This window comes from Poecile atricapillus, chromosome 2 (assembly GCF_030490865.1).
Source record: "Poecile atricapillus isolate bPoeAtr1 chromosome 2, bPoeAtr1.hap1, whole genome shotgun sequence".
Classification (NCBI taxonomy): domain Eukaryota; kingdom Metazoa; phylum Chordata; class Aves; order Passeriformes; family Paridae; genus Poecile; species Poecile atricapillus.
In genome coordinates this window covers 54,095,033-54,115,957 of record NC_081250.1, presented here as the reverse complement: position 1 = coordinate 54,115,957, position 20,925 = coordinate 54,095,033, and the positions used below count along the sequence as shown (strand labels likewise).

The following is a 20,925-nucleotide window of genomic DNA, read 5'->3' as shown; positions in this document are numbered from 1 at the left end:
CATTTTGAGACCTTTAGGGCATGTTTTAAATTTAGTACGGGTTGCAGTGAAGTACTTGGGATGGAGGTTATGTTCTACAGGTAATTGGAGAGAGAGTCAGTGTGAAATAGCTGATTCATAAACAAGATGTGCAAGGAAATTTTTTCCGAGACAGGTCAGTGACATCCTTGCAAATGATGCACCATTTATAGAAGTCAGTTTAGGACTAACAGGGACTATTAGCTTGTGCTTGATGCTGGAGATACGTAATTATACTGATTCTGGGGTGGGTGCAGATCTGCAGCAGTAACACTTCGGTTTGAGATCTACAGTAATTCCTCTAAAAAAGTGAGATAGTGGTGTGGGGAGAGCTCTGATCTAGCATTTAAAGTGTGTGTATTTTCTAGATTTTCTCCCTTTTTGTTCCTGCTACATTGGCTTAACTCTGTATAACGGAACTTTGTACCTTTTTAGTTTTACTCCTGTTCTGCCAAACTTCTGAAAACATTCTGTCGGATTTAGTACTTAGATTTTCAAAATAATGAGAAAAAATAGTTCAGCAACAGGGTTCATATTGGAGAAGAAGTGAGTTTCCAGTGGAATTTTTGTGCCCAATATTATGATTTTATTTGGTGTTTATTAGACATGAACATTAATATCTCTTTACTGAATACACCAAACATCAGATTTTGGTTGAAAATTGTTAGAAGATAATTGTGAGGCTTTTTTCAATTAAAGAGTAAAAATCTTTCAGGATTATTATTATTACTATTTGTCATTGTTACCTTGCTGTGGCAGAAAATCCTGTAAAACCTGCTCCCTGGCATAGTATTGAACTGTTGTAGCTTCCAAGAGTTATCTTCATCTGGGATTTGATTTCTTTTCTTTCATGAGTCTCTAGCCATTTGGACAATTTCACCTGTAAAATATTGAGGCTTGTGCTGTACTGTACAGTGTGCATACACATTATTTTCAGTCACTTTTTGATTGATCTGAGTGACTTTTTATTGGGTTAGAGTTCTTGCATTATAAAAAGAAAAGAATGTAAATTTAGAAATTAATCACTATTGAACACAAAAGAAATGTTACTGCACAAGATCAAATATTTGTTCAGTTGAAGCATTGAGATGTAATTTCTTGTGTTGATAATTAAAACTTAATTGATATAATTGTCAGTAAAATTAAATTTGGTGTGGGATGCATAGTCCTGATCATAGGGATTGTAGTTGGCTTTTTTTTTTTTGTTTTTTTAATTTGATTTCTATTTTTTTTGTTGATTTGGTTTGGGTTTTTTATTTCCTTTTGTTTTGGCAACCTCCATACACTGGTGCTATCTTTTGAACTCTGAAAATCTTGTTTCTTTGGGAAGTCATATTTTTGCTATTGCATGATACTTTTTTTTTTTGTTCAGCTAATGAATACTGGGTGTTTTTAATCCTGAGTATGCTTTTTCCTCCTCTTCAAATGATAAGCAAAATAGATTTCCATCAAACTTTAATCAAGAAAATACTTGTAAATCTGATGAATATCCTTGTTATTCTTGGTATGGTAAAATAGATTAAAACTCTTACATTTAATTTAATTTATTTCATAACATTACAATGTGATAGCAGTGGATTAGACTACTTGTTCTATGCCTTTCAGCTCGATTAATTTTTTTCCCTTTATTTCTTAATGAACAACTGACTCAAAACTAGTACTAGGCAAATAAGAATAGTCTTTTGAAATTTTGAATGAAAAGTCATTCATATGAAATGGTATTGTTGTACAGTAGAAGTTTAAAATTGCCCCCTCCCCCCCACCAGTTCTAGGCAATTTTCTTGCTATGATTTTGTAGACAGCTTAGATTTTTTTTCTTCTTCTTTCTAGTAGTGTTGCATTCAGATGCTGTTATAGCATAGCCCCATTTGTGGGTTATGTTTGCTTGTTTGTACCCAACAAATATTGGGTACTAGGGCTTTTTGGGAGGGGGGAAGGTTGTTTGTTTTGGTTCTATTTGAAGTTGTAAAATTAGATTTAAAAAGGGAAATCTGTGTTTCAGTTGGCTACATTGCAGCTTTTAGTATTCAAATTTTTTTTTTGCTTTATAACTGCATTTTTTCTCAGTTAATTTAATGATATTTATGGAAGTGAAAATTCAGAAGTTCCTATAATTAATGCTTCAGTGTTTAGATTTCTCTTGTCCTGTTATAATTTTAGTTTCATTTTGTTGACTTCTGACTATGCAGTCAGTTGAATTTTTCTCAAATACTGTATATACTAAAGGTGTTTGTACAAGTTACATACATTGAAATTTTCTTTAAGGATTAAAATATCTAATAAGTAGTGAGGAAAGCAGAACATTTCTTGCCTCATATAAGTATTGTATTTTGCAGTTCTGTGGGAGGAGAAACTACATCTAAGAGTTTTAATGTTTTCTAACAGAAAGGTATAGAGTCTTGATTAATTAACTATGGATTTTTATTTTTTTAATGCATGGTCTGTCCTATTTTATAGACTTGTGTTTATTCTGTGGTAATGGTGATAATAGTTGATTTAAGAAATGTAATTTGTCAAAAAAGTAGATGTGCTGGGAGAGCATCTAGACTTAATTTTACCTGGGTAAATCTTTACTTTTTTGAAACAGGAGATCAGCAAAATCTAGAAGCAGAAGTCCATATTCATCAAGGCACTCCAGGTCTCGTAGCAGACACAGATTGTCTAGATCCAGAAGTCGTCATTCAAGTATTTCTCCTAGTACATTGACTCTTAAGAGTAGCCTAGCTGCTGAGCTGAACAAAAACAAAAAAGCAAGAGCTGCTGAGGCAGCCAAAGCCAGTGCAAAAGCTTCCAATACTTCAACACCTACCAAGGGAAACACTGACACTGCTGTAAGTGCACCTCAAGTGAACAATGTTAAGGACCTGAAGAAAATCAAAACTGAGCATACACCCTCACCTACCAGCAGTGCAAATCTGAAAAACGACAAGGCAAAAGCAAAGGTCTCGCTTCCTGAAACAAAAGCGGAAAATAATGTAATTGCAGACAAAATTACTAAACAGAAGCCTGCAGCAGTAAAAGAGAATAAATTGACTGTTGTGAAACAGCCACCAGTCCCTGTAAAAGAGAAAAGCAAACCAACTACACCAAGTGTAGTAGCCAAGGAGAAGGATCGAATTGTTGCACTACCAACCTCCACACTGCCACCCTTGCCTTTGCCTCCCACGCTGCCTGAAGATAAAGAAACTGATAGGTGAGTTGTGACAGAGATTTGCTTTTGGGATTGTTTATTCCTTTTTATGGTTATTGTTATTTTATTTGGAAAATAAATATAAAACTATATGCTAGATAAGGCTAATGCATTATTTAATTTGTTTTTGCTTTTCAGCTGTTTGGTGATTATTAGTGAACTGGAGGAATTTGATCTTAAAAATAATTTAATTAGTTCTTGAAAAAAAAGAGTTTGGTCTAAGAAGAATCTTTCTTTAAAAGGTCTACTAAAGAAATGTTCTAAAAATTGCTGGTACATAATAGATTTGGGAGTAATGAAAGGATACATTTAAGGATTCAGGCTTTCAAGTTTGGTGTGAAAATTCTGGGAAAAAGTTGAATTCAGTAGCAATATGTGAAAATTCTTTATTTAGCTGGTGTTTGAAGCAAAGATTCTCTTCCCTTTTAAAGGCAATTGTTTTATAGCTAGGTGTTATTTTTCTGTAACTTATTTCAAAGGTCAGTATTATTTTGAGTATGTATGATGAAAGTGAGGTTCGTGGCTTGTCATTTGTGTTAATTTTGAAGTGTAAAAATTGGTCTGTAGTAAAGAAATTAATTTCTGTGTTCCAAGTGTCATCTGAATTTTTAGACTATGTTACGTCTGTTCGTAGGCCTAACAGAGAACCTGTAATATGATTTGTATTGGAAATTTATGCTGTTAGAGAAGTTTCTGGGTTTTTTAAATTTTGTTTTACTGAAGTTCCTACATGCCTCTCACATGTATGCAAGAAATCACAACTAAGCCAGAAATATTTAGCTAGAGTTGAAAATGTTTCTCTTGCGTTTGCTAGTAATTTAAGTTTGTACTAAACGTTAAAGGTGCATAGAAGGCCTTGGGAAATAAATAGAACTTAACATAGTATTAGACAGTTACTTTCTTTTTTTTTAGTTATAAAAAAGAAATCGTTTTTTGCCCTTCAGCGTTAAACTCTAGCAAATGTAATAAAGGTGTAGCAAATGTATAATTGCATTTACATTTGTGACAAAGCCATCCTATCTAAGTAAATGAGAATCCTAACACTTTAAGCAAGATTTACTGTTTTATCTAGTAACTAGTCTATCTAGTTTAAATATGAATGGCATTGCATTATTAATTGCAACATCATGAAATCAGATTTCATATTGAAGCTGGCTGATTGCTTCTGATTATTGTTATATTTTAATGGATTTCCTGTTTTAAGTTGGGTAAAATGAGTTAAACTGCAATTATTCAGTGATTCTTTCAGCACTGAGCTCATTCTCTTTTCAGAACAAAAAGCCTACTGCATGCAAACAGCTGCATTAGAAAGATTAATGAGAAGTAATGAAATGTTTTTTATGCTTTGCTTAGTTTTGCCTATAAAATGTTATAAACATGTTTATTTATAAAATATGTTTTTAATGGCAGAGGAGGGCAAAGGTATTTGCCTTGGGCTCTGAGTTAGTATGGGGAAATTGTGTCAACAAAGAAAGCTTGAGCTTGATGCTGTGCAAAACTGTATGGTTCCTTCAGTAACAATCTCATAAACTGACAAACACGTGACCTAAGGGAACATCAGTGTTGCAACCCCACGGTGCAGGTTAGCTGAAAGGGAAAATTGCCCTTGTCATCAATGATGTATGATTTAGTAGACCTGAAAAAAAAGGCTGCTCTTGGCTTTTCATGTGCCACTTTTAAAATCTTTGTCAGAATCTTTCATATGTTATGCTTTAACTCACATTGAAAATTTTGTGGGAAAATTATGAGAGAAATACTAATATACGAATTTTAAAAATAAGAGTATTTTATTGCCATTACCTGCACTGCTCAAGGGTGGTTTATTCTTTATGGCGTTAACCATTATATTTGTGGAGAGGGCAGTCTGTGCTTCCTTGTGATGCTTCTTGAAAATGGGGCCGTGGCAGTTTAGGAAGTGGTAAAAGACAAAAAAGTGTTCAGTTTTCACAGGGAAATATAGACGTGTGCAAAACACTGGAATGCTTTATTTGAATATATAAGGATTACTCATTGCAAGAAAAGTAAGAAAAAATTTATGCATTCTCTATTACGGGAGTTGGCAATATATTTCCATTTAGAGAAGCTCCTGCTTCGTCTGTGAAACTAAGCAGGTAAGAAGTTATAGAAGAACTGTCACAGAGAAGGATGAATCATGCCATTTGGCAAATGCCGCTAGCTTGGAAAACGTTCACTCAAAGCTTAAGTTTTATGGATACAGTGATGGAAGTTAAAAGAGTGACTCTGTGTGAGAGTCCTGTAGGGGAGAAACAATTATGTGATTACATAAAGTTTAGAGATGGTCATGGCTTTAAAATTACTGGATATGCAGTAACTGAACAAATCTAGCTAAACTAATTCTGGTAAAATAGAACCATGTATTTAAAAAAAATCCTGCAGCAGTTATGATTCCCCATTAGAATGGAAAGAGCATTTTTAAGATCATTTTGTAATTGTTAAAAGATGCTGTACGTGTGTTTGGGGATTTTTCTCAAGACAGAGATGGACAGTATCTCTTATCTAATTATGGTTGGTTAAAAATCAGTCAGATATCAGTAACCCATGTCAGAAAATCATTATCCTTTTTTCATCTGATTTTTTTTCCCTCACTTGATATGCATGCTGATTACTAGAAATGTGTTGAATCTGGAGTGTTTCAGCAGATGTATGCAATTAGAATTTGTAAATTAGGTGATGTGGACAGCCTCTTAATGCCCTGCAGTGTTAATGTAAGCATGACGCTCATTATCTGTGGAGACCAATTTTAGGGAGAGCTGGGTTAGTCAGATCTTGTCTCTTTAATGAAAAGTCATAGTAGAGATTTTACCGCAATACTTTTGATGTCTGGCAGCACCTGAGCTCTAAATATTTTTAATAGTCTAGGCCATAAGCTTGGAAAGAAGCTTATGTGGCAGAAGTCTGGCCTGGTAAGGCTCCCTGTGTCATCTGACCTTAGCTTTCACCAGAAAGGTCTGATTTTACAGTTGTGTAGAATTGTGGTGGTTAACTGTGAATCTGCCAAAGAGCTATTTGTGAGTCATTTATCCAAGTCCTGCAAATTTTAAGAGCAGAGATTTCAAGTGTTGGTGTATTGACAGTCTAGAATGTATTTAAAAAAAAAAACGAACTATTTTTTGCTTTTATGTTAATAATCTGCTATCTTCAACTAATTATTTAACTTAGCAAAATGATGGGTTTTTTTAATAGTTTGAGAGAGAATCTTTCAGTGAAGACGGTTAAAGAAACAGAGAAGAAACTTCGCCATCTGCTTGCAGACTTGCCACTTCCACCCGAGTTGCCTGGAGGAGCTGAGGTACCCAAAAGTCCTGAAGAAAAGAAACCAGCAGTTCAGTTACATAGCAAGAGAAGACCAAAGTATGTTTATTAAACATTTTTTAAAGCTTATCAAGCAAGTAGGAATAATAATCGTTTGTTTAAAATATGTTGTTGTCCAAAGAGTTCTGCTTTTTGACATTTTTAATATTAATGTGGTTTGACTCAAACAGCATGGTTTATTGCCACTTAATAGTAATAAGTCAGTTAACTAATAATGTCTCAAATAGTGTTGACGATGTCTTCAAAGTTAAGACAATGCCTAGATATACTAGCTGTATTCTTAAAAATATCCGTTGCTTTCTAGAATATGTGGACCACGACATGGTGAAACAAAAGAAAAAGAAATAGACTGGGGAAAGCGCTGTGTGGATAAATTTGATATCATTGGTATTATTGGTGAAGGCACTTATGGGCAAGTTTACAAAGCCAGAGATAAAGATACAGGTGAGTTCAAAATAAGTAAATTTAATCCTACAATTTAAATGAACAGGACGGTTGTGGTTTTTATTATATATTGAGTAAAATTTGTGGTATTCTGCCCTCTTATGTTTGGAAGTTTTTTAGTTGTTGGTGCGTTCAGTTTTAGGTCTAGCATTTGTCTAAATCAGAAGTTATGGTTTGTTGCATTGGAAAATCATTTATCTATAAAGCTGTGGCTGAAAACAAGCCGAGTAGTCTTAAATTCTAATTCTTATTTTTTAAGTTTTCATACTCTGTATAAAGTTAAACTAGTAAAGAAGAGAGGCTAAATATCATGGGGGAGCTAAATGTCACACTAGACAGGTTGGCAAACTGTAATGAAGTTTGTAAAGGGATGTAACTGTGAGAGAAGCTATGCATAAAACTCGGTCATGGTTTTTTGTACTCCAGTAGTCAATAGTTCATAATAGGAGGGGAATCTGCTTCTGTGCAACACAGCCCTGAAGAGTTGCACATGGGACATTCTTGCAATATAATTGACTTTACAACAGTGACATAATTTTTTAATTTCATGTTAAACTATTTTTGAAATGAGTGAGCAGTCACCAATATATGATGCATAGTATTGTCACTACTTCTAAATAGATTATCTAGATTCTTTATATATGCTGTATGATTATTTTGTGTTTAGTTAGTAGTTCTTTCCATGGTTGCTTGCCCTTCTGGCTTATTTGTGCATGCTTTGAATGCTGGACCATTTTCTACTTCATCAGTAACTGAATGCCATAGGACCACATACCAGCCTCAGTTCCTTCTTTCTGATTGCTAGAAGAATAGTCAGAGTAATTATAAATCCTTCTTCATTCTTTGCCTGTCCTGGTCTCAGTTTTGAAACTTTAGTTCTAGTTGAACTAGATTTTTACCTATACCTTGAGAACCTTTGCAAATCATTGTTAGGATCTCCTGAAGTTCTCTTATTTGCACATTTGAATTTAAATCCTGCCATAACCATACTGACTTTTTGGCAAACTTGAGGTTATTTGTGTTTCACAGTCGTCTCTTAACCTCCCCTAGAAGTTGTTGCTTTCTGCATTGAAGGTGTCCATACAGGTACAGCAAGCAGATCTATTAGCTTTGTATTCAAAACCTGTGTGGAGAGTGGCATTAAGGCATTTGAGATACCATAGAAGAAGCTGTGTCATGGGCTTTCAGAGCAGGTGGACGTGGTGGTGTGCTGGGATACAATCTCTTGTGAGTGAATTGTGTAAGTTAGTGTAGGATAGGTACTTTTTAGAACTAACAAAGACATCTGGGCTGTTAGTGAACTTCCCATATACAGCAATAAACTTCCAAGAACAAAACAATTGAACTATCATCTATGGTCTGTAGACATCCTCCATCATGAGTCGATCGTATTCCTGCCATTTTGTAGAATCCAGTTTGATCCAACCCACCCTGCAGTAAAATAGTAAGGGAAAATCTCCTCACTGTAAAAATGGCAGTGCCACTTGTGCTTGTAGAAAGTATACTGATGAATTTGAGAACTCTTTGGTTGTCTGCTTCATATCTTGAACTACGTAGTATTTCTGGCTAGATATATGCATTCTGATCAGTGGTGATGCAGTATTAAGAAATCCAGAGCAGTCACAGGCCTCTGTCTCTAAAGCTGCTGCAGATAATCACTCTTTACTGGCCGACATGGTGTGGAATGTCATGATATGTGAGTGAGTTGCGCAGGACGAAGAAGAACAGCCCTTATAGTGTGCAGCTGAAAATTCTCATTTGTAGTTTTGCTTCTGTACGTGGTACTGATTTCTGTTCAGCACAGTGCTTGATACAAGCATCATGTTTGTTGTTAAAAAACGAACATATACAAATCAATACCAAATCCCATGGTTTGGTTGCTAATCTTAATGGGTTTTATTTAAATTTTCTCTTAGGGGAGATGGTAGCACTGAAGAAAGTACGCCTGGATAATGAAAAGGAAGGGTTTCCAATTACAGCTATTCGAGAGATTAAGATTCTTAGACAGCTTAATCATCAAAGCATTATCAACATGAAGGAAATAGTGACGGATAAGGAAGATGCTTTGGACTTCAAGAAGGACAAAGGTATGTATGCTAACAGGGCTTGTTCTTTCTGCACCTGTTCTTAATGTGATAGTCTGCTGTGATGGATTTGAAGTTACACTTCATTAAAAAATATGTTTGCAAATTGTTATGCTTGATGAGGGATTTTAATTTTGATTTAAATACTATGAGAAGTTGTTTATTTAACTCAGCTGTGCATTTTGCTTATAGAAACATTTTCTGCAAATATTTTGTGGGATGAAAAATGCATTGCTTGATTGTGGTTTTGCTGTAGAGGAACAGATGTTTGACTCCTTGACACTCATGGATTAAGGAGGCCAGCAATTAATAGGAAGCTCTTAATTGTGAGATTTTTTTAACCTTTTAGTTTTTTAGTACTTTCTCATACCATTTAGAGCATAGTAGGCTGAATGCTGAAGAGACGTTTTTCATTTTAGGCCTTGGTTTTATTTGAATTGTTCTTCAGATACTTTTTTATGATTAAGCATGTGTGTTTTGTGGGCTAGAAGAAGAGTAAAATAGAATGAAAAGCAAGACTTGTATAGTCATAGTGTTTTTCTCCAAAGAGAAGGCATGTAGACTTATACTCTTGGTTCCTTCAGCTTTAAGTCTGTCTTGTTTGAATTGCTTCAATCTCCTTAGTCTAGAGATTCAAGCAAACAGTGAAAATCATGCAGTGTTGTGGCTTGGTACGTTTGATATTGGAGTGGTATTTTGCCACTGGAGGCATTTCATTTTAGGTCTAAGTGTTGGAAACCTATGATTTTGGAGTGTTTTAGTGTCCTGTGGGCAATTTGTTAGTTTGGCTTAGGAGAGTGGAATGTGGTACCTGTTTTCTTCCCTGCTGTCTCTCCCTGAGTCTCTACATAACATGCCCAGCAGCAGTGCATGTAGAAAATGCTGTATGTACTGCATGGCCAGCTGAAACCAGGTGATATGATGATTCAGGAGGTAAATATGAAGCAGGAATTTGGATTTTTTTTTCACAGCATCTTTAGAGACTGTAATACCTTGAAGCATATACAGCACTGACATGCTTAAAAGTGGGAAGTATCTAGCAAGAGTTTCTCAAGAGTTGTGCAGGTTCAGTGGTCAGGCCCCACTCAAAAATCCTGACAGTCTGCAACAGCCAGTTTAGTCTTTGTATGTGAATCTTGCACTGTTTTAATTAGGTCTAACCTACTTGGCTAATGAGACCACACTAAGTCTTGACTTAATACATAATGACTCATTAATGAATTTTCTTTCTTTCTGTTTAGTGCCATGCTTACAATTGAATAGTATTATTATTTTTTTTTTTTGTACTTCAAACTGTGTCTCATTAATTTCAAATGTTTGTTTTGGTTTTTTTTGTCCAAGTCCATATTTGTGCTTTTGATACTACTTCTAATTTAATTTCTTGTTCTTATTTAGCAGCATATTAAAACAAGTATATTTTCTGGAAATTTACAAGGGCAGGGGCTTCTCTGGAGATGCTAGAATAGAATTAATTTCTGATAGTTGAGTAAGTTCTGATAGTTTCTTGAAGACATTAGCAGGATAATGAGACTGCTGTTACAACTTCTCTTTGAAAAGATGGAAGTTGTGATTTTTTTCAGGCATTCTGTATTTCTCTAATGAGTAGCTCATTGTGAGATAGTGATTTCTAGCTGAGCTGTGGCCAAATTGTAGTCTGTGCAGGGAATGAATGCAAGTGGGAGGAAGTTTGGTCATTCTCACAGTAAACTGTTGCAAATGCAAAAGTAGGCTGCTTAACAAGGATCCATTAGAAAAGTGGTAGTGGTACCTTACAACAGGTAGAGCTTACAGTAAAAGCATGCTGTTTTGTCTATACGATGAACATGCTTATGCTTAATGTATGTTACATGTTTACCATAGCTTTGAAATATGACTTGGAAAACCTTGCTGCTGTCCCACTTAAAAGAGTAGGAAATGAGAACATTTTTGCTATCACATGTTTTTTTAGTTAGTATGAGTGTAGGTAATTTTGTTTCTAAGGATGTGTATCATATTCTGACATAGTACTCATCTGCTTTTTCACTTAAGGCAATGCGGGGTTTTTTGGTTTTTTTTTTGGTTGGATGTCAGTAGTTGAAAATACAGTACATTCAGTTTTCTGACAATAATGGAAGTGTTGGGCCCACTCTACTTGATTTAAGGATACTTTTTAAGGTAGTAACATTGGACTGCAAGCCAGCAATACAACTTTGTCCTGATATTTTGAGCTGCATTATGTATTTTTAAATGACACACTCAAGTCTGGAAGAGAGAGGATTACTGGTTCTCCGTGTTAAAGCCTGTCTCAATATTTTCAGCATCTTTTTATTTTCAAATAAAATGGAAGAAATTATATCTGTGTTTTATCCTGGCCAGCTTGAACTATAAATTTAAAGATGTGTACAGCTTTGATAGATAGTTTTGGGTTTATTCTTTCTTTAGTAACCATTAGAAAAAGAAATGTAACACATTGGAGCACTGTGTTACAAATTTTGTAAGTGCATGCCCCTCCATCAGTGGAAGTCAGAACCTTAAGGCAGAATGATTGTTTGTATAGATTGGGAAAATACAAAGCAGAGTGGGTGAGACAAAAGTCTGTATACTATTGATCAGAAGTTTTTCACTTTGCAGTCTTCTTTATGCATGAGATGTGCTTGATGATAAAGTTGGTGAATGGCATTACTGATTAGTAATTGGTAATGTAACATCTTGGTTCTCAGGCACAATCCTGACAGATAAATGTTGTGTGTGGCCATAAGGAGTATCCATTTTATGTTTCTTCTGTAGGCTTTTCTCTAGCTATCATTCAGAGGGAGATAGGTGAACACCCAAACTTAATAATGGGAACTGGTGACTTTGAGGTTGTATTCCATCCTTTGTGTATTGAGCCACCTTATAAGTTATAAAATGAATTATTGGGAAAATGCCCTGCTCACTTTGGGCTGTTCACATTTTCGGTTCTTTTCCTTTGTGAGTGTATCATTTATATGACATTAGTGTATATCTTTTTACTTTGGGCAAAAGATGGTTTTTCAGTTCTCAGTTGCCTCTAACAGCTGGGTGACGTTTCCAAGTGCTCAGAAGTGTAGCTATGGGATTGACATGATCTCTTTTTACTAAACAAATGGAAAATGCCTGACTTAGCTTTTGTTGCTGTGAATATAAACACAGTAAGTGTACTGCCTGACATCTCTTCCTCCTTTTGACTGGGATAGGCGTTTTTGCTAGCCTGAGGGAGAATGTAAAACTTGGCATGGAGATCAATAATAAAAGATCTGGTTAACATTGCAGCTTAGGTGTTCTTTCCTGGTGTTTGTGTGTGTGTGTCTGTGAATTACCTGTTTATGTATGTGTGTTTCTGTAATTAATTTTAAGATCTAAGTTTACTTTAGATCAAATTTTGAATTGATTTGCAGTACAAATTAGCAAACTTTTTTTAAGTATGAAGTTGGTATTGATATTATTGGTATTTGATTGTACTGTAGTACAGGATGGACACTGACCCTGCAGTACATTGCAATGAGATTGACAGGTTTCTTTCTCACAGCCTTCAAGGAGCACTTATTCTGAAATCTTATGGTTCGGAAGGAGTCTGTGAGGGTAGTCACATAGTCAATGTTATATGGTAGCTAGTTTTGTCTGTGTTTCCTAGGAAGTTGAGTAAAAGCAGAGATCTGAATTTCAGCAACCTCTAATGCCCTACAGCTCACCCTGCTGCTCTGAAAATGGCTGATAGAAACTTACCCAAATAGTTTTCATGCTAGAGCTAAGTTGTCTGGAATAGCGTGATGACTTGTGTGGTGCTTCCTATTTGTGTGTGATGTACTGGGCTTTGGTCTGGAATGAGTGGAGACCTGATTGTGTAGCTTTTCAACTTGCTCTGTGTCAAAATGAGAAAAATCTCTGATTATTAATCAAAGATTTTTGTTTGTCTGCCTTAAGATTTTGGCCGTAGTTTAGTTGTTTAGGTAGGTTTTTTTCTTATTTCCCTGTATTATGTGATGAAACAAGGAGAGTATTTACTCCCAGGGCTTCTGTATGGCCTTTGCTTGTATCCTTATTTCAGAACATATATGGAGTTCCATCAAGAGGAAAATGCAATTGAAAGGGGAGAATAACGTCATTAAATAGAAATTTAATATTGGGTGAAAATGTAAAAAAAAATAAAAAAATAGTATAGGAGCAATGTTTTCTTTAGTCTTAGGGTGATTAATTCAGTACTTACGGCTATATTTGTTGTTCTGGAAATTAAAGAATAGATTAATGAAACCTGAGTTGAAAGAAAAGATGAATGTCTATTGAAGGACCTTTAAGGAATTTAAGTGTAAGGAACTTAAAGGAATTGGTGGATAATTTCTTCTTTAGGTTTCAAGTTCTGTTTGGTAAAATCCTGTTTAAAACTCTTGGAATAGTATATCATGAGTACTAGAAGAGAGATGTTAAGGAAATAAAATAGTAAATGTAATCTAATTATATTTAATCAGTAAAAGGTAAGAATAATTTATGTATTGTGTAGAATTTGGAGGAGGCTTACTAGCAGAATGAAAATCAGGGATACTGGGGTTTCTTTAAAGCATTTGTGTATTTCAAGATACTATTGTAACACATTTATACTATAATTGAATTTAAATTTGCATGTGATAAGACATTTCTGGTCTCCTGGCTCCTCAGATCTCTGTCTAATCAGATATTTTGAGAAACACTGAACATCTTTCCTATGAATTACATTTGGAAAATACTTAAAAGCCATCATCTATGGAGGCTTTTCGATCATTCTCCCCTGCACCACCACCCTCCACTCCCAGTTTGAAGCACTTGTATCTTTAGGAACAAATGGTGTCCTGTTTTGCTGGATCTGTGTGATTTGAAGGCAGTCCAAAGAAATCCAGAGCCTGCATGTGTCACAAAAATGCAAAGTATGTTTTGTTAGGATTTTTTGGCCTTGGAAAATCCACTGTTTATTGCAGATCAGTAGTTCCATGTTTTGTTACCTCTCTTGTATGCAGACCTTTACTGCATTATACTTGAGCTCATTTCGTGTTAAGAAACTGCTTCTGTTAGAGCTCCACGACCTGAAACGTATGACCAAGAGGAAGAGATGTGTTAATCCTTTAATTATTCTAAATTGGTACCTCACTTGCTGAACCCCATCAGTCTGAACTGACAAAATGTTCAGAAAGGTGCATTTTTCCAAGCATCATCAGAAGGAGTAAGGTGAGGATTATTTCCATCCATGTGAATCTCTTTTATTTATTGTGTATCTCCCTAGTAGATTCAGCTGCTCTCTCTTATCCCATATTCAGAAATAGGCAGTGTTTCTACTATTCAGCTGTTCCAGCTGCTGCTCTGTCAACACTTAGTGACATTAAGATTTCTGATTATCTCAGTAGCTGAAGGAAAGTAGATGAGCTTTGTGGTGTTGGCAAAGGAAATGGGCCAGGCCACCCAGAGCACAACCCCTCTGTTAGTGCATTGTTGCGGTGTGTGGAAATGGACTTTAGGCTTTCTCCCACCCCACAGGTGGGAAGTGCAGGACTTCAACACAACAGCAGTGAGATGAGGAACTTTAAAGTCAAGTAAATAATTCTGAGTTCATTTGAATTGCATCCACTTCACTGTGAAGGGGCTTCAGGTGTTTTTATGATACTGCTTCCCAAAATGAGGACTGGGCAAAGCTAGCATCAAGCAAAACATAATTTTAAAATGTAACCTCCAAGTTACATAATGTTTTGCCCTCATAAAAGAAGAAACTACTATTTTTTCTGTAAGGTTTTACTTTTTTGAGAAATGGATATTTGTGTGGCGTTTGTTTTGATAGAACTGGAGTGTGCTTGAACTCAGACTAAGCTGTAGTAAGCACACTTCTGCCTTTGCATAGTTAATTTGTGCTGTCTTCCATGACTGTGTCCTTTCTGAATGGCTAGCTGCTTTCCCTTTTATGGAGTATCAAATCCCCCAATATGATGAAAAGTGATGAAGATTTGAAATTATCAGGTGGAATAACAACAATTTTGTTGGCAGAAACTACACATGTCTGTCAGGAAAGGGCACCATGTTTGTCTAGGAATAAATTAACAGGAGTTCCACTTTAGTTTGCTTGGTAACTTTTTGGCAGCTACAGTCCCTTCTAAATATAGCTTGAGTAATACTGAAAATCAGGCTTGAATGGTAAGATTGCCAAGATTAATACGAAGACTAATCTTCGTATTTTCTCATACTGAATGAAGACTACCAGTTTTTCCTTTTAGAGAAAATTTTAGTAACATGTAGTTACGAAATACTCGATCTCATAAGGAAGGAATATTTAGCATTTATCCTGTTTTAGTGTATGTTTCTTCATAAGAGTTGCAGAGAATGTAAATAATTAGATATCACCTCGCAAGTACTACTCTACTTTGTTTATGAATCTTCACTGTTGTCAGCTTTTCTTCTTGCATGAGGGTACCAATTTTGATTGCTGGTTATAAATAACAATGATAAAATCTTGGGAGTTAGTGACAGAGCAGGAAATTGCTCAAGGCATGGATCCTGCTTTGCATATAAACAAGAGGTCTCCATTCAGGTGTCCTCACTAAACAGTTCTACAGTCAATCTTTCTCCTTGTAATATGCACACATACAGCCAGCTTCCATGACAGACTTAACTTTCTCTTGCACTCCAGAGCAAGAAAGTACCAAGATACACTGGTGTTCATTCAGTTTCATTGAGCTGACATCCTCTGAAAGGCATATCTAGGTTATTCTGACACTGCAGCACTAATATCAGGTGTTTTGTTTTGAGGCATTTTAAAATATGTCATGGTTTATACTTCAGTCATCATTGAAGATCTAACAGCAGATTTCCAGCTATCCAATTTGGAAAGACCAGGATTAGGAGCCTCTGTGCTTTTCTATGTTGAACTGGTGAACTTGATTGGTGAACTCAGTTATGCAAATAGCAACACAGCAGAATTTTGATTATTCATAGCTCTTAAAACTTCCCTCTCTCCTTGTGAAGTGATGGGGGTGGGATTGTGTTTTAACTAACTGCTTGATTCGCCTCCTGTTTCATCCCCTCTGTACACAGCAGCAGGGCTATTTTATGATGAGTATTTTGCTTCCTCTGTCTAATACACAACAGGACGAAAGTACCCAAGTCAAAAACAATGAACTCTTGAATGTCTTATGCAATGACCTGTGCTTTAGCTAATGTATGCTGATTGTTTTTACAAGTTTAACACTTACAGTATGAGTAATCCTTTTCCTCAATAGCAGATGGACCTAGCATTCTTTTTTACCCTTTTCAGCTACTAAACAAGAAAAGGAGTCAGTTCCTTAGAATGTCTCTGTGTATGTGTACAGCTTCTGTCAAGCTAATTTCTCATTATTTCTTTCACTGGTTTTTAGGAACAAGAATGTGTAATGAGTTCTTGTTGGGCAGAAGCTATTTGTAGTGGTAGATTTAAGGAGGTTTTGGAAATGCAAGGTAGACAGACCCACTTGAATGTGGTTTCTGCATTGCTTCCTTTGCTCTGCAGGGGCTGCACTGTTCTGTGTGTCCTAAGGTGAAGAAGGGAAAGAATGAAGTACTAAAAAGTAAATTGTACTGGGAATGGTTGTGTTGGAGATTGGTTATTGCTACTTCTGAATTACTCAGCACTTTGCCTCTTTAAGAATGCTTATATGTATCAAAGAGCCTTTGCTTTAATAGCTTTATTGGTAGAATTATACAAGTTGATGTGAGATAAGAACAGGTTCTCTTGTGCTTAATGTATGCATGTGGCAACTTAAAATATGAAGTGTGTCTTTGCAGAGCTGCTGTTACTAGAAGGTTAGTTCTGCTTTCTCATTTCATCCTGTTTTACAGGTATTTTTAGTCTGAGAAAGGCAAGCTTATTTGTGACCCAGTTGCTTATAAATCTTTAAAAACATTAATCACTGTTGTCATGACAATGAATAATAGTGCACAATAATGCTTGTACCTGTTTTGTTTCTAGATTTCTCTCCAAACTTTACATAGGTAATATTACCACACTTAATTTTTCTTGAAATAAAATGGATGGAGCTTGAAGGCTGTAGGGAGAGCACATGTTTATCTAGACTAAAGCACCATGTGGGAACATTATTTTGCTTTTCACAAATGTTTGGCTAATATAATTGTTTATACGCAGCAGCAATTTATTAAAACTTCATTGTACTGTATTTCATTGGACATGAGATACTGCTATAAATACTGCAGAAAATCTAAGCAGTTGTATGAGAAATGCTTCTGATTTTAAAAAGTAGGCAACAGCATTGCTTTGGACTGCTGATAAATCAGTTTTTCAGTCTGTGTTTCTCCTACCCTTTCCCTTTCTTTTTGTAGGTGCATTTTACCTGGTATTTGAATATATGGACCATGACTTGATGGGACTGCTGGAATCTGGTTTAGTTCATTTTAATGAAAATCATATTAAATCCTTTATGAGACAGCTGATGGAGGGCTTGGCCTATTGCCACAAGAAGAACTTTTTGCACAGAGATATCAAATGTTCAAATATTCTACTAAATAATAGGTATGGATATAAATTAAAAGTACATAACAAAAATTGAATGTTACCAACATCTTTAAGTTGTTCTTTCAGTCTTCATAGTTCACCTGATTGGAGTCATTAGCAAAACTTATTTTCTAAATTGCCTCGTTTCCTTAAAAGTCAATTGCAAAATACTAATCCAGTAATCTTCCTGCTTAACACTGGAGCCTGCAGCTGTGTATTAAACTAAATCTGTGTTAAAAGAGAAGACTCCATTTTAATCCTGCTAAGTCAGAGTACTGGGGGGAAATTATTTGAGTTCAAATATATGGTAACAGAATTGTAGGATATAAGTGTTTGATGTGTATTCTTTCTGCCATCTCATTTCAAGATTGAAGTGTGGCCAGGCTGGTTCTTCATGACAGTTATGAGGTCCTTGTTGTTATCAGTCAAGATAATGCTTTAAATGAGTTTTTGATCAGGCATGTTCAAATATGCCCTAACTTGCAGTTATTGCTATAATCAAAGGGGGAAAAATAATTTGTTTCTTACTACTTTAACACATGGTAATTACAAATCATATTAGTAAGTGTGGTGTTTTCAGTGTGCAGCAGCAGCAGCAGCAACAAATAAAAAGCCAGTGTGAAGATAGTGGATGACTTCATTACCAGCTGTTGTGCATCATAACCTGGAGTACTAAATCCAGGGAGCAACATAAGAGCAAGATTTATAGCAGCAAGAAAAGGTATAGTTAAAAAAAGAGCAGGTAGTCAGCTCCTGCAATTTGTTGTCACAGGAAGTTTTCTGGGTAGTGTCAGGAGTTTCAAAGAAGATGAGACACATTCAAGAATAGGATCATTAACACCTGCTAATGGGAATGGACAGGGATCCCTGTTTTAGCATCCTTAACACAGTGATTGTGGGTCATGGTTAAGTATGAGGAAGATGAGCCCCAAAGGGAGTGGGTTCACATGTTCTCCCTAAAAATCTACTGCTGCTGTTGGAGATAAAATACTGGGAAAAATTGATCAAGGAGCTTTTCTGATAGGCCTGGTTTTCTCCCAGCTTTCTCCAAATCAAATTTTCTGTTTATTCCTCCTTTTTCTCTTAGAGCCAACTAACACTAGACTGCTTTCAGCTCTGTATCCTACTACAGCTTTGCCAGATTATGATACAGATTCTTAAACACATGTACTTGTTTCTCCCCATTACTCACTGTGCCCACACACATAATCTTATTACCTGCTAATCTCCAGGGTTAGTGTTTCTGTGCAGACCTTTGGGAACTCAGAAGCTGACAGTGGAGAAGAGTGCCTTATGGTAGAGGAGGAGCTGGTTATTTCACTGTGCTCTCCAATCTAGGTTAAAGAATTGGGTTTTTTCCCCCCTAGGGGAAATGCTAGTGTCTGAGCATCCTTAGATTTTTCTACCAGTAGCAGAAAAATGTGATAGTAGATCTGAATAATTTTAAGCCAGTATTTCAAAAATCCTATTGCTAGTTACAGCCTGAAGCCAAACATGTGGATTATGTATCTTTTACATGGGCAACTTCAATAAATTTTTGAGCATATACATTTATCTTCTACAATTACATTCTCAGAAATAAACACATAAACTTGAGGGGAACATTTCTTTGTTTATGGGTGTTCTTCAAGAAATCAGAGTAAATGTCTGAGAAATGTGGATGGAAACCATAACCTTTATATTATCACAAAATGGTCATGTACATGCTGTTGCCACAAAATTGTCATGCTAGCAGCAAATCTTGCCATAATTTGATAAAAAAACATATATTTGAAAGTGATGTGAGTTCTAAAAGTTTATCAGTACAGAAAAGGAAAACCACATATAACAGTCCAACATTCATTCTGTGTATTAGAGAATCTTGCAGATAACTTTGTTTGAATCATCCAGACTTCATAAATAGGAGGAGTTTCTGGTCATAGGGCAGTTCCTTTTAGCTGTGAGAACTGCCAGGCAAGTATCTTCTACTCTTCCCCTCATATATGGAAAAACTCAGGAATAGGTTAGGGGTTATGTCATTTAGCAAGTTGGCTGCTGGTAAAAATAGAGGCCCTTATCTGGTTGGCCACCCTGATGTAAAGGCCGTATTTAAAATTATAAGCGCAGAACAGGACTTTTGATGGCTTCCTAGAAGGAAGGATGATTGCTGATAGTTGTTTGCTCTACAAATGCTCATGCTAACAGTAAGGCCTGAAAAAATATCAGTTTCTTCCCTCAGTTTTTTCCTGCACAGTTACTGACTGGAATATTTTATGGTATAGACCTAAATTTTGACTAATATCCAGTAATGTAAATGCCATTTGATAAGCATACCTAATTTTCCTTACTTGTCTTTGCTATTCAGTAAGTTAGCATGCTGTTTAGTGAAGAGATGAAGAGATAGCAAAGCATTGCCTCTTCATTAATGTGGCTTGGTGAAGATCAGTTGCAGCTGTTGTAGTCTTAAGCTTTACCTGATTTTGAGGGAAGAAAGCTTAACAGGATTAAACACTAAATAATTTTTTGCTTTTTCCACCAGAGGGCAGATAAAGCTTGCAGATTTTGGGCTTGCTCGGCTGTACAACTCAGAAGAAAGGTAAGATACAATTGTACTGTGAAATAGCATTCAGAAGTTTAATCTTTTTGCGTAACTATTATGAAGGACAGACTTTTGTTTAGAGGCAATGTTATTGTGCTGTAATACAAGTAATTGCTTAGGAAAGGAAAAGAAATACATGTTGTCTTACACTGCATAAAACCACAAAAGTCTCTTTGTGCAAGTGTATTGCTTTTCCAGGTGTTCTGGTTAAATAATTGTAGAGACTGGCCATATATTGATTGGAAATTAAGTTGCATTCCTAAGTTTCTGGTCCTGTAAACCTGACGTATATTTCTTCTCTTGGTATACCAAAAGTGTTATTTAGGGAAAGCAAAAAATATTTTTTTTGCTGACACAAAGTATCATACAGTTCCTATTCAATAAGCATTACTTTTGTGTAAAAATTGACTTTACATTTTGAGGGGTTCATTGTATTCTTTAGGCAGTCAGTGCTGTTGACTCTGCTGGAAACACAGATACAAGTTTAAATAAAAGTTATTCTGAAACTTCTCATGACTTGTGCTTCTGTTCTTGGCTTCATTACACTTATACTCTAGGAAACAGGTGCACAGATTTTTATGGTTTAAGAACTTTAGTATTTACTTTGTAATGTAGTATTTGTCATGTGGAACTGGCTTTTCAAAATCCAGGCTGAATGTTCACTACAGTAGTATGTCTGTGAGATAGTTGGATATAAAGATGGTTGGATACCTGAGTTTACTTTGATTTCTGCATGTCTAATTTGGGAAATAATACCCATAATGTTAGCATTATGAGTTTGTTT

The 20,925-nt window shown here is 35.7% G+C and overlaps 1 protein-coding gene across 6 annotated transcripts in view; it reads left to right on the top strand.

Moving 5' to 3' along the window:
* CDK13 (cyclin dependent kinase 13) overlaps positions 1 to 20,925 on the top strand; it is a 47,265-nt gene that overhangs the window by 8,730 nt on the left and 17,610 nt on the right. For all 6 annotated transcript variants that reach the window (XM_058830630.1, XM_058830629.1, XM_058830625.1 and 3 more), the window contains exons 2-7: positions 2,606 to 3,211; positions 6,413 to 6,580; positions 6,846 to 6,985; positions 8,902 to 9,072; positions 17,392 to 17,581; positions 20,082 to 20,138. In XM_058830630.1, the coding sequence (XP_058686613.1) occupies positions 2,606 to 3,211; positions 6,413 to 6,580; positions 6,846 to 6,985; positions 8,902 to 9,072; positions 17,392 to 17,581; positions 20,082 to 20,138 (1,332 nt within the window). The remainder of the gene's footprint in view (positions 1 to 2,605; positions 3,212 to 6,412; positions 6,581 to 6,845; positions 6,986 to 8,901; positions 9,073 to 17,391; positions 17,582 to 20,081; positions 20,139 to 20,925) is intronic.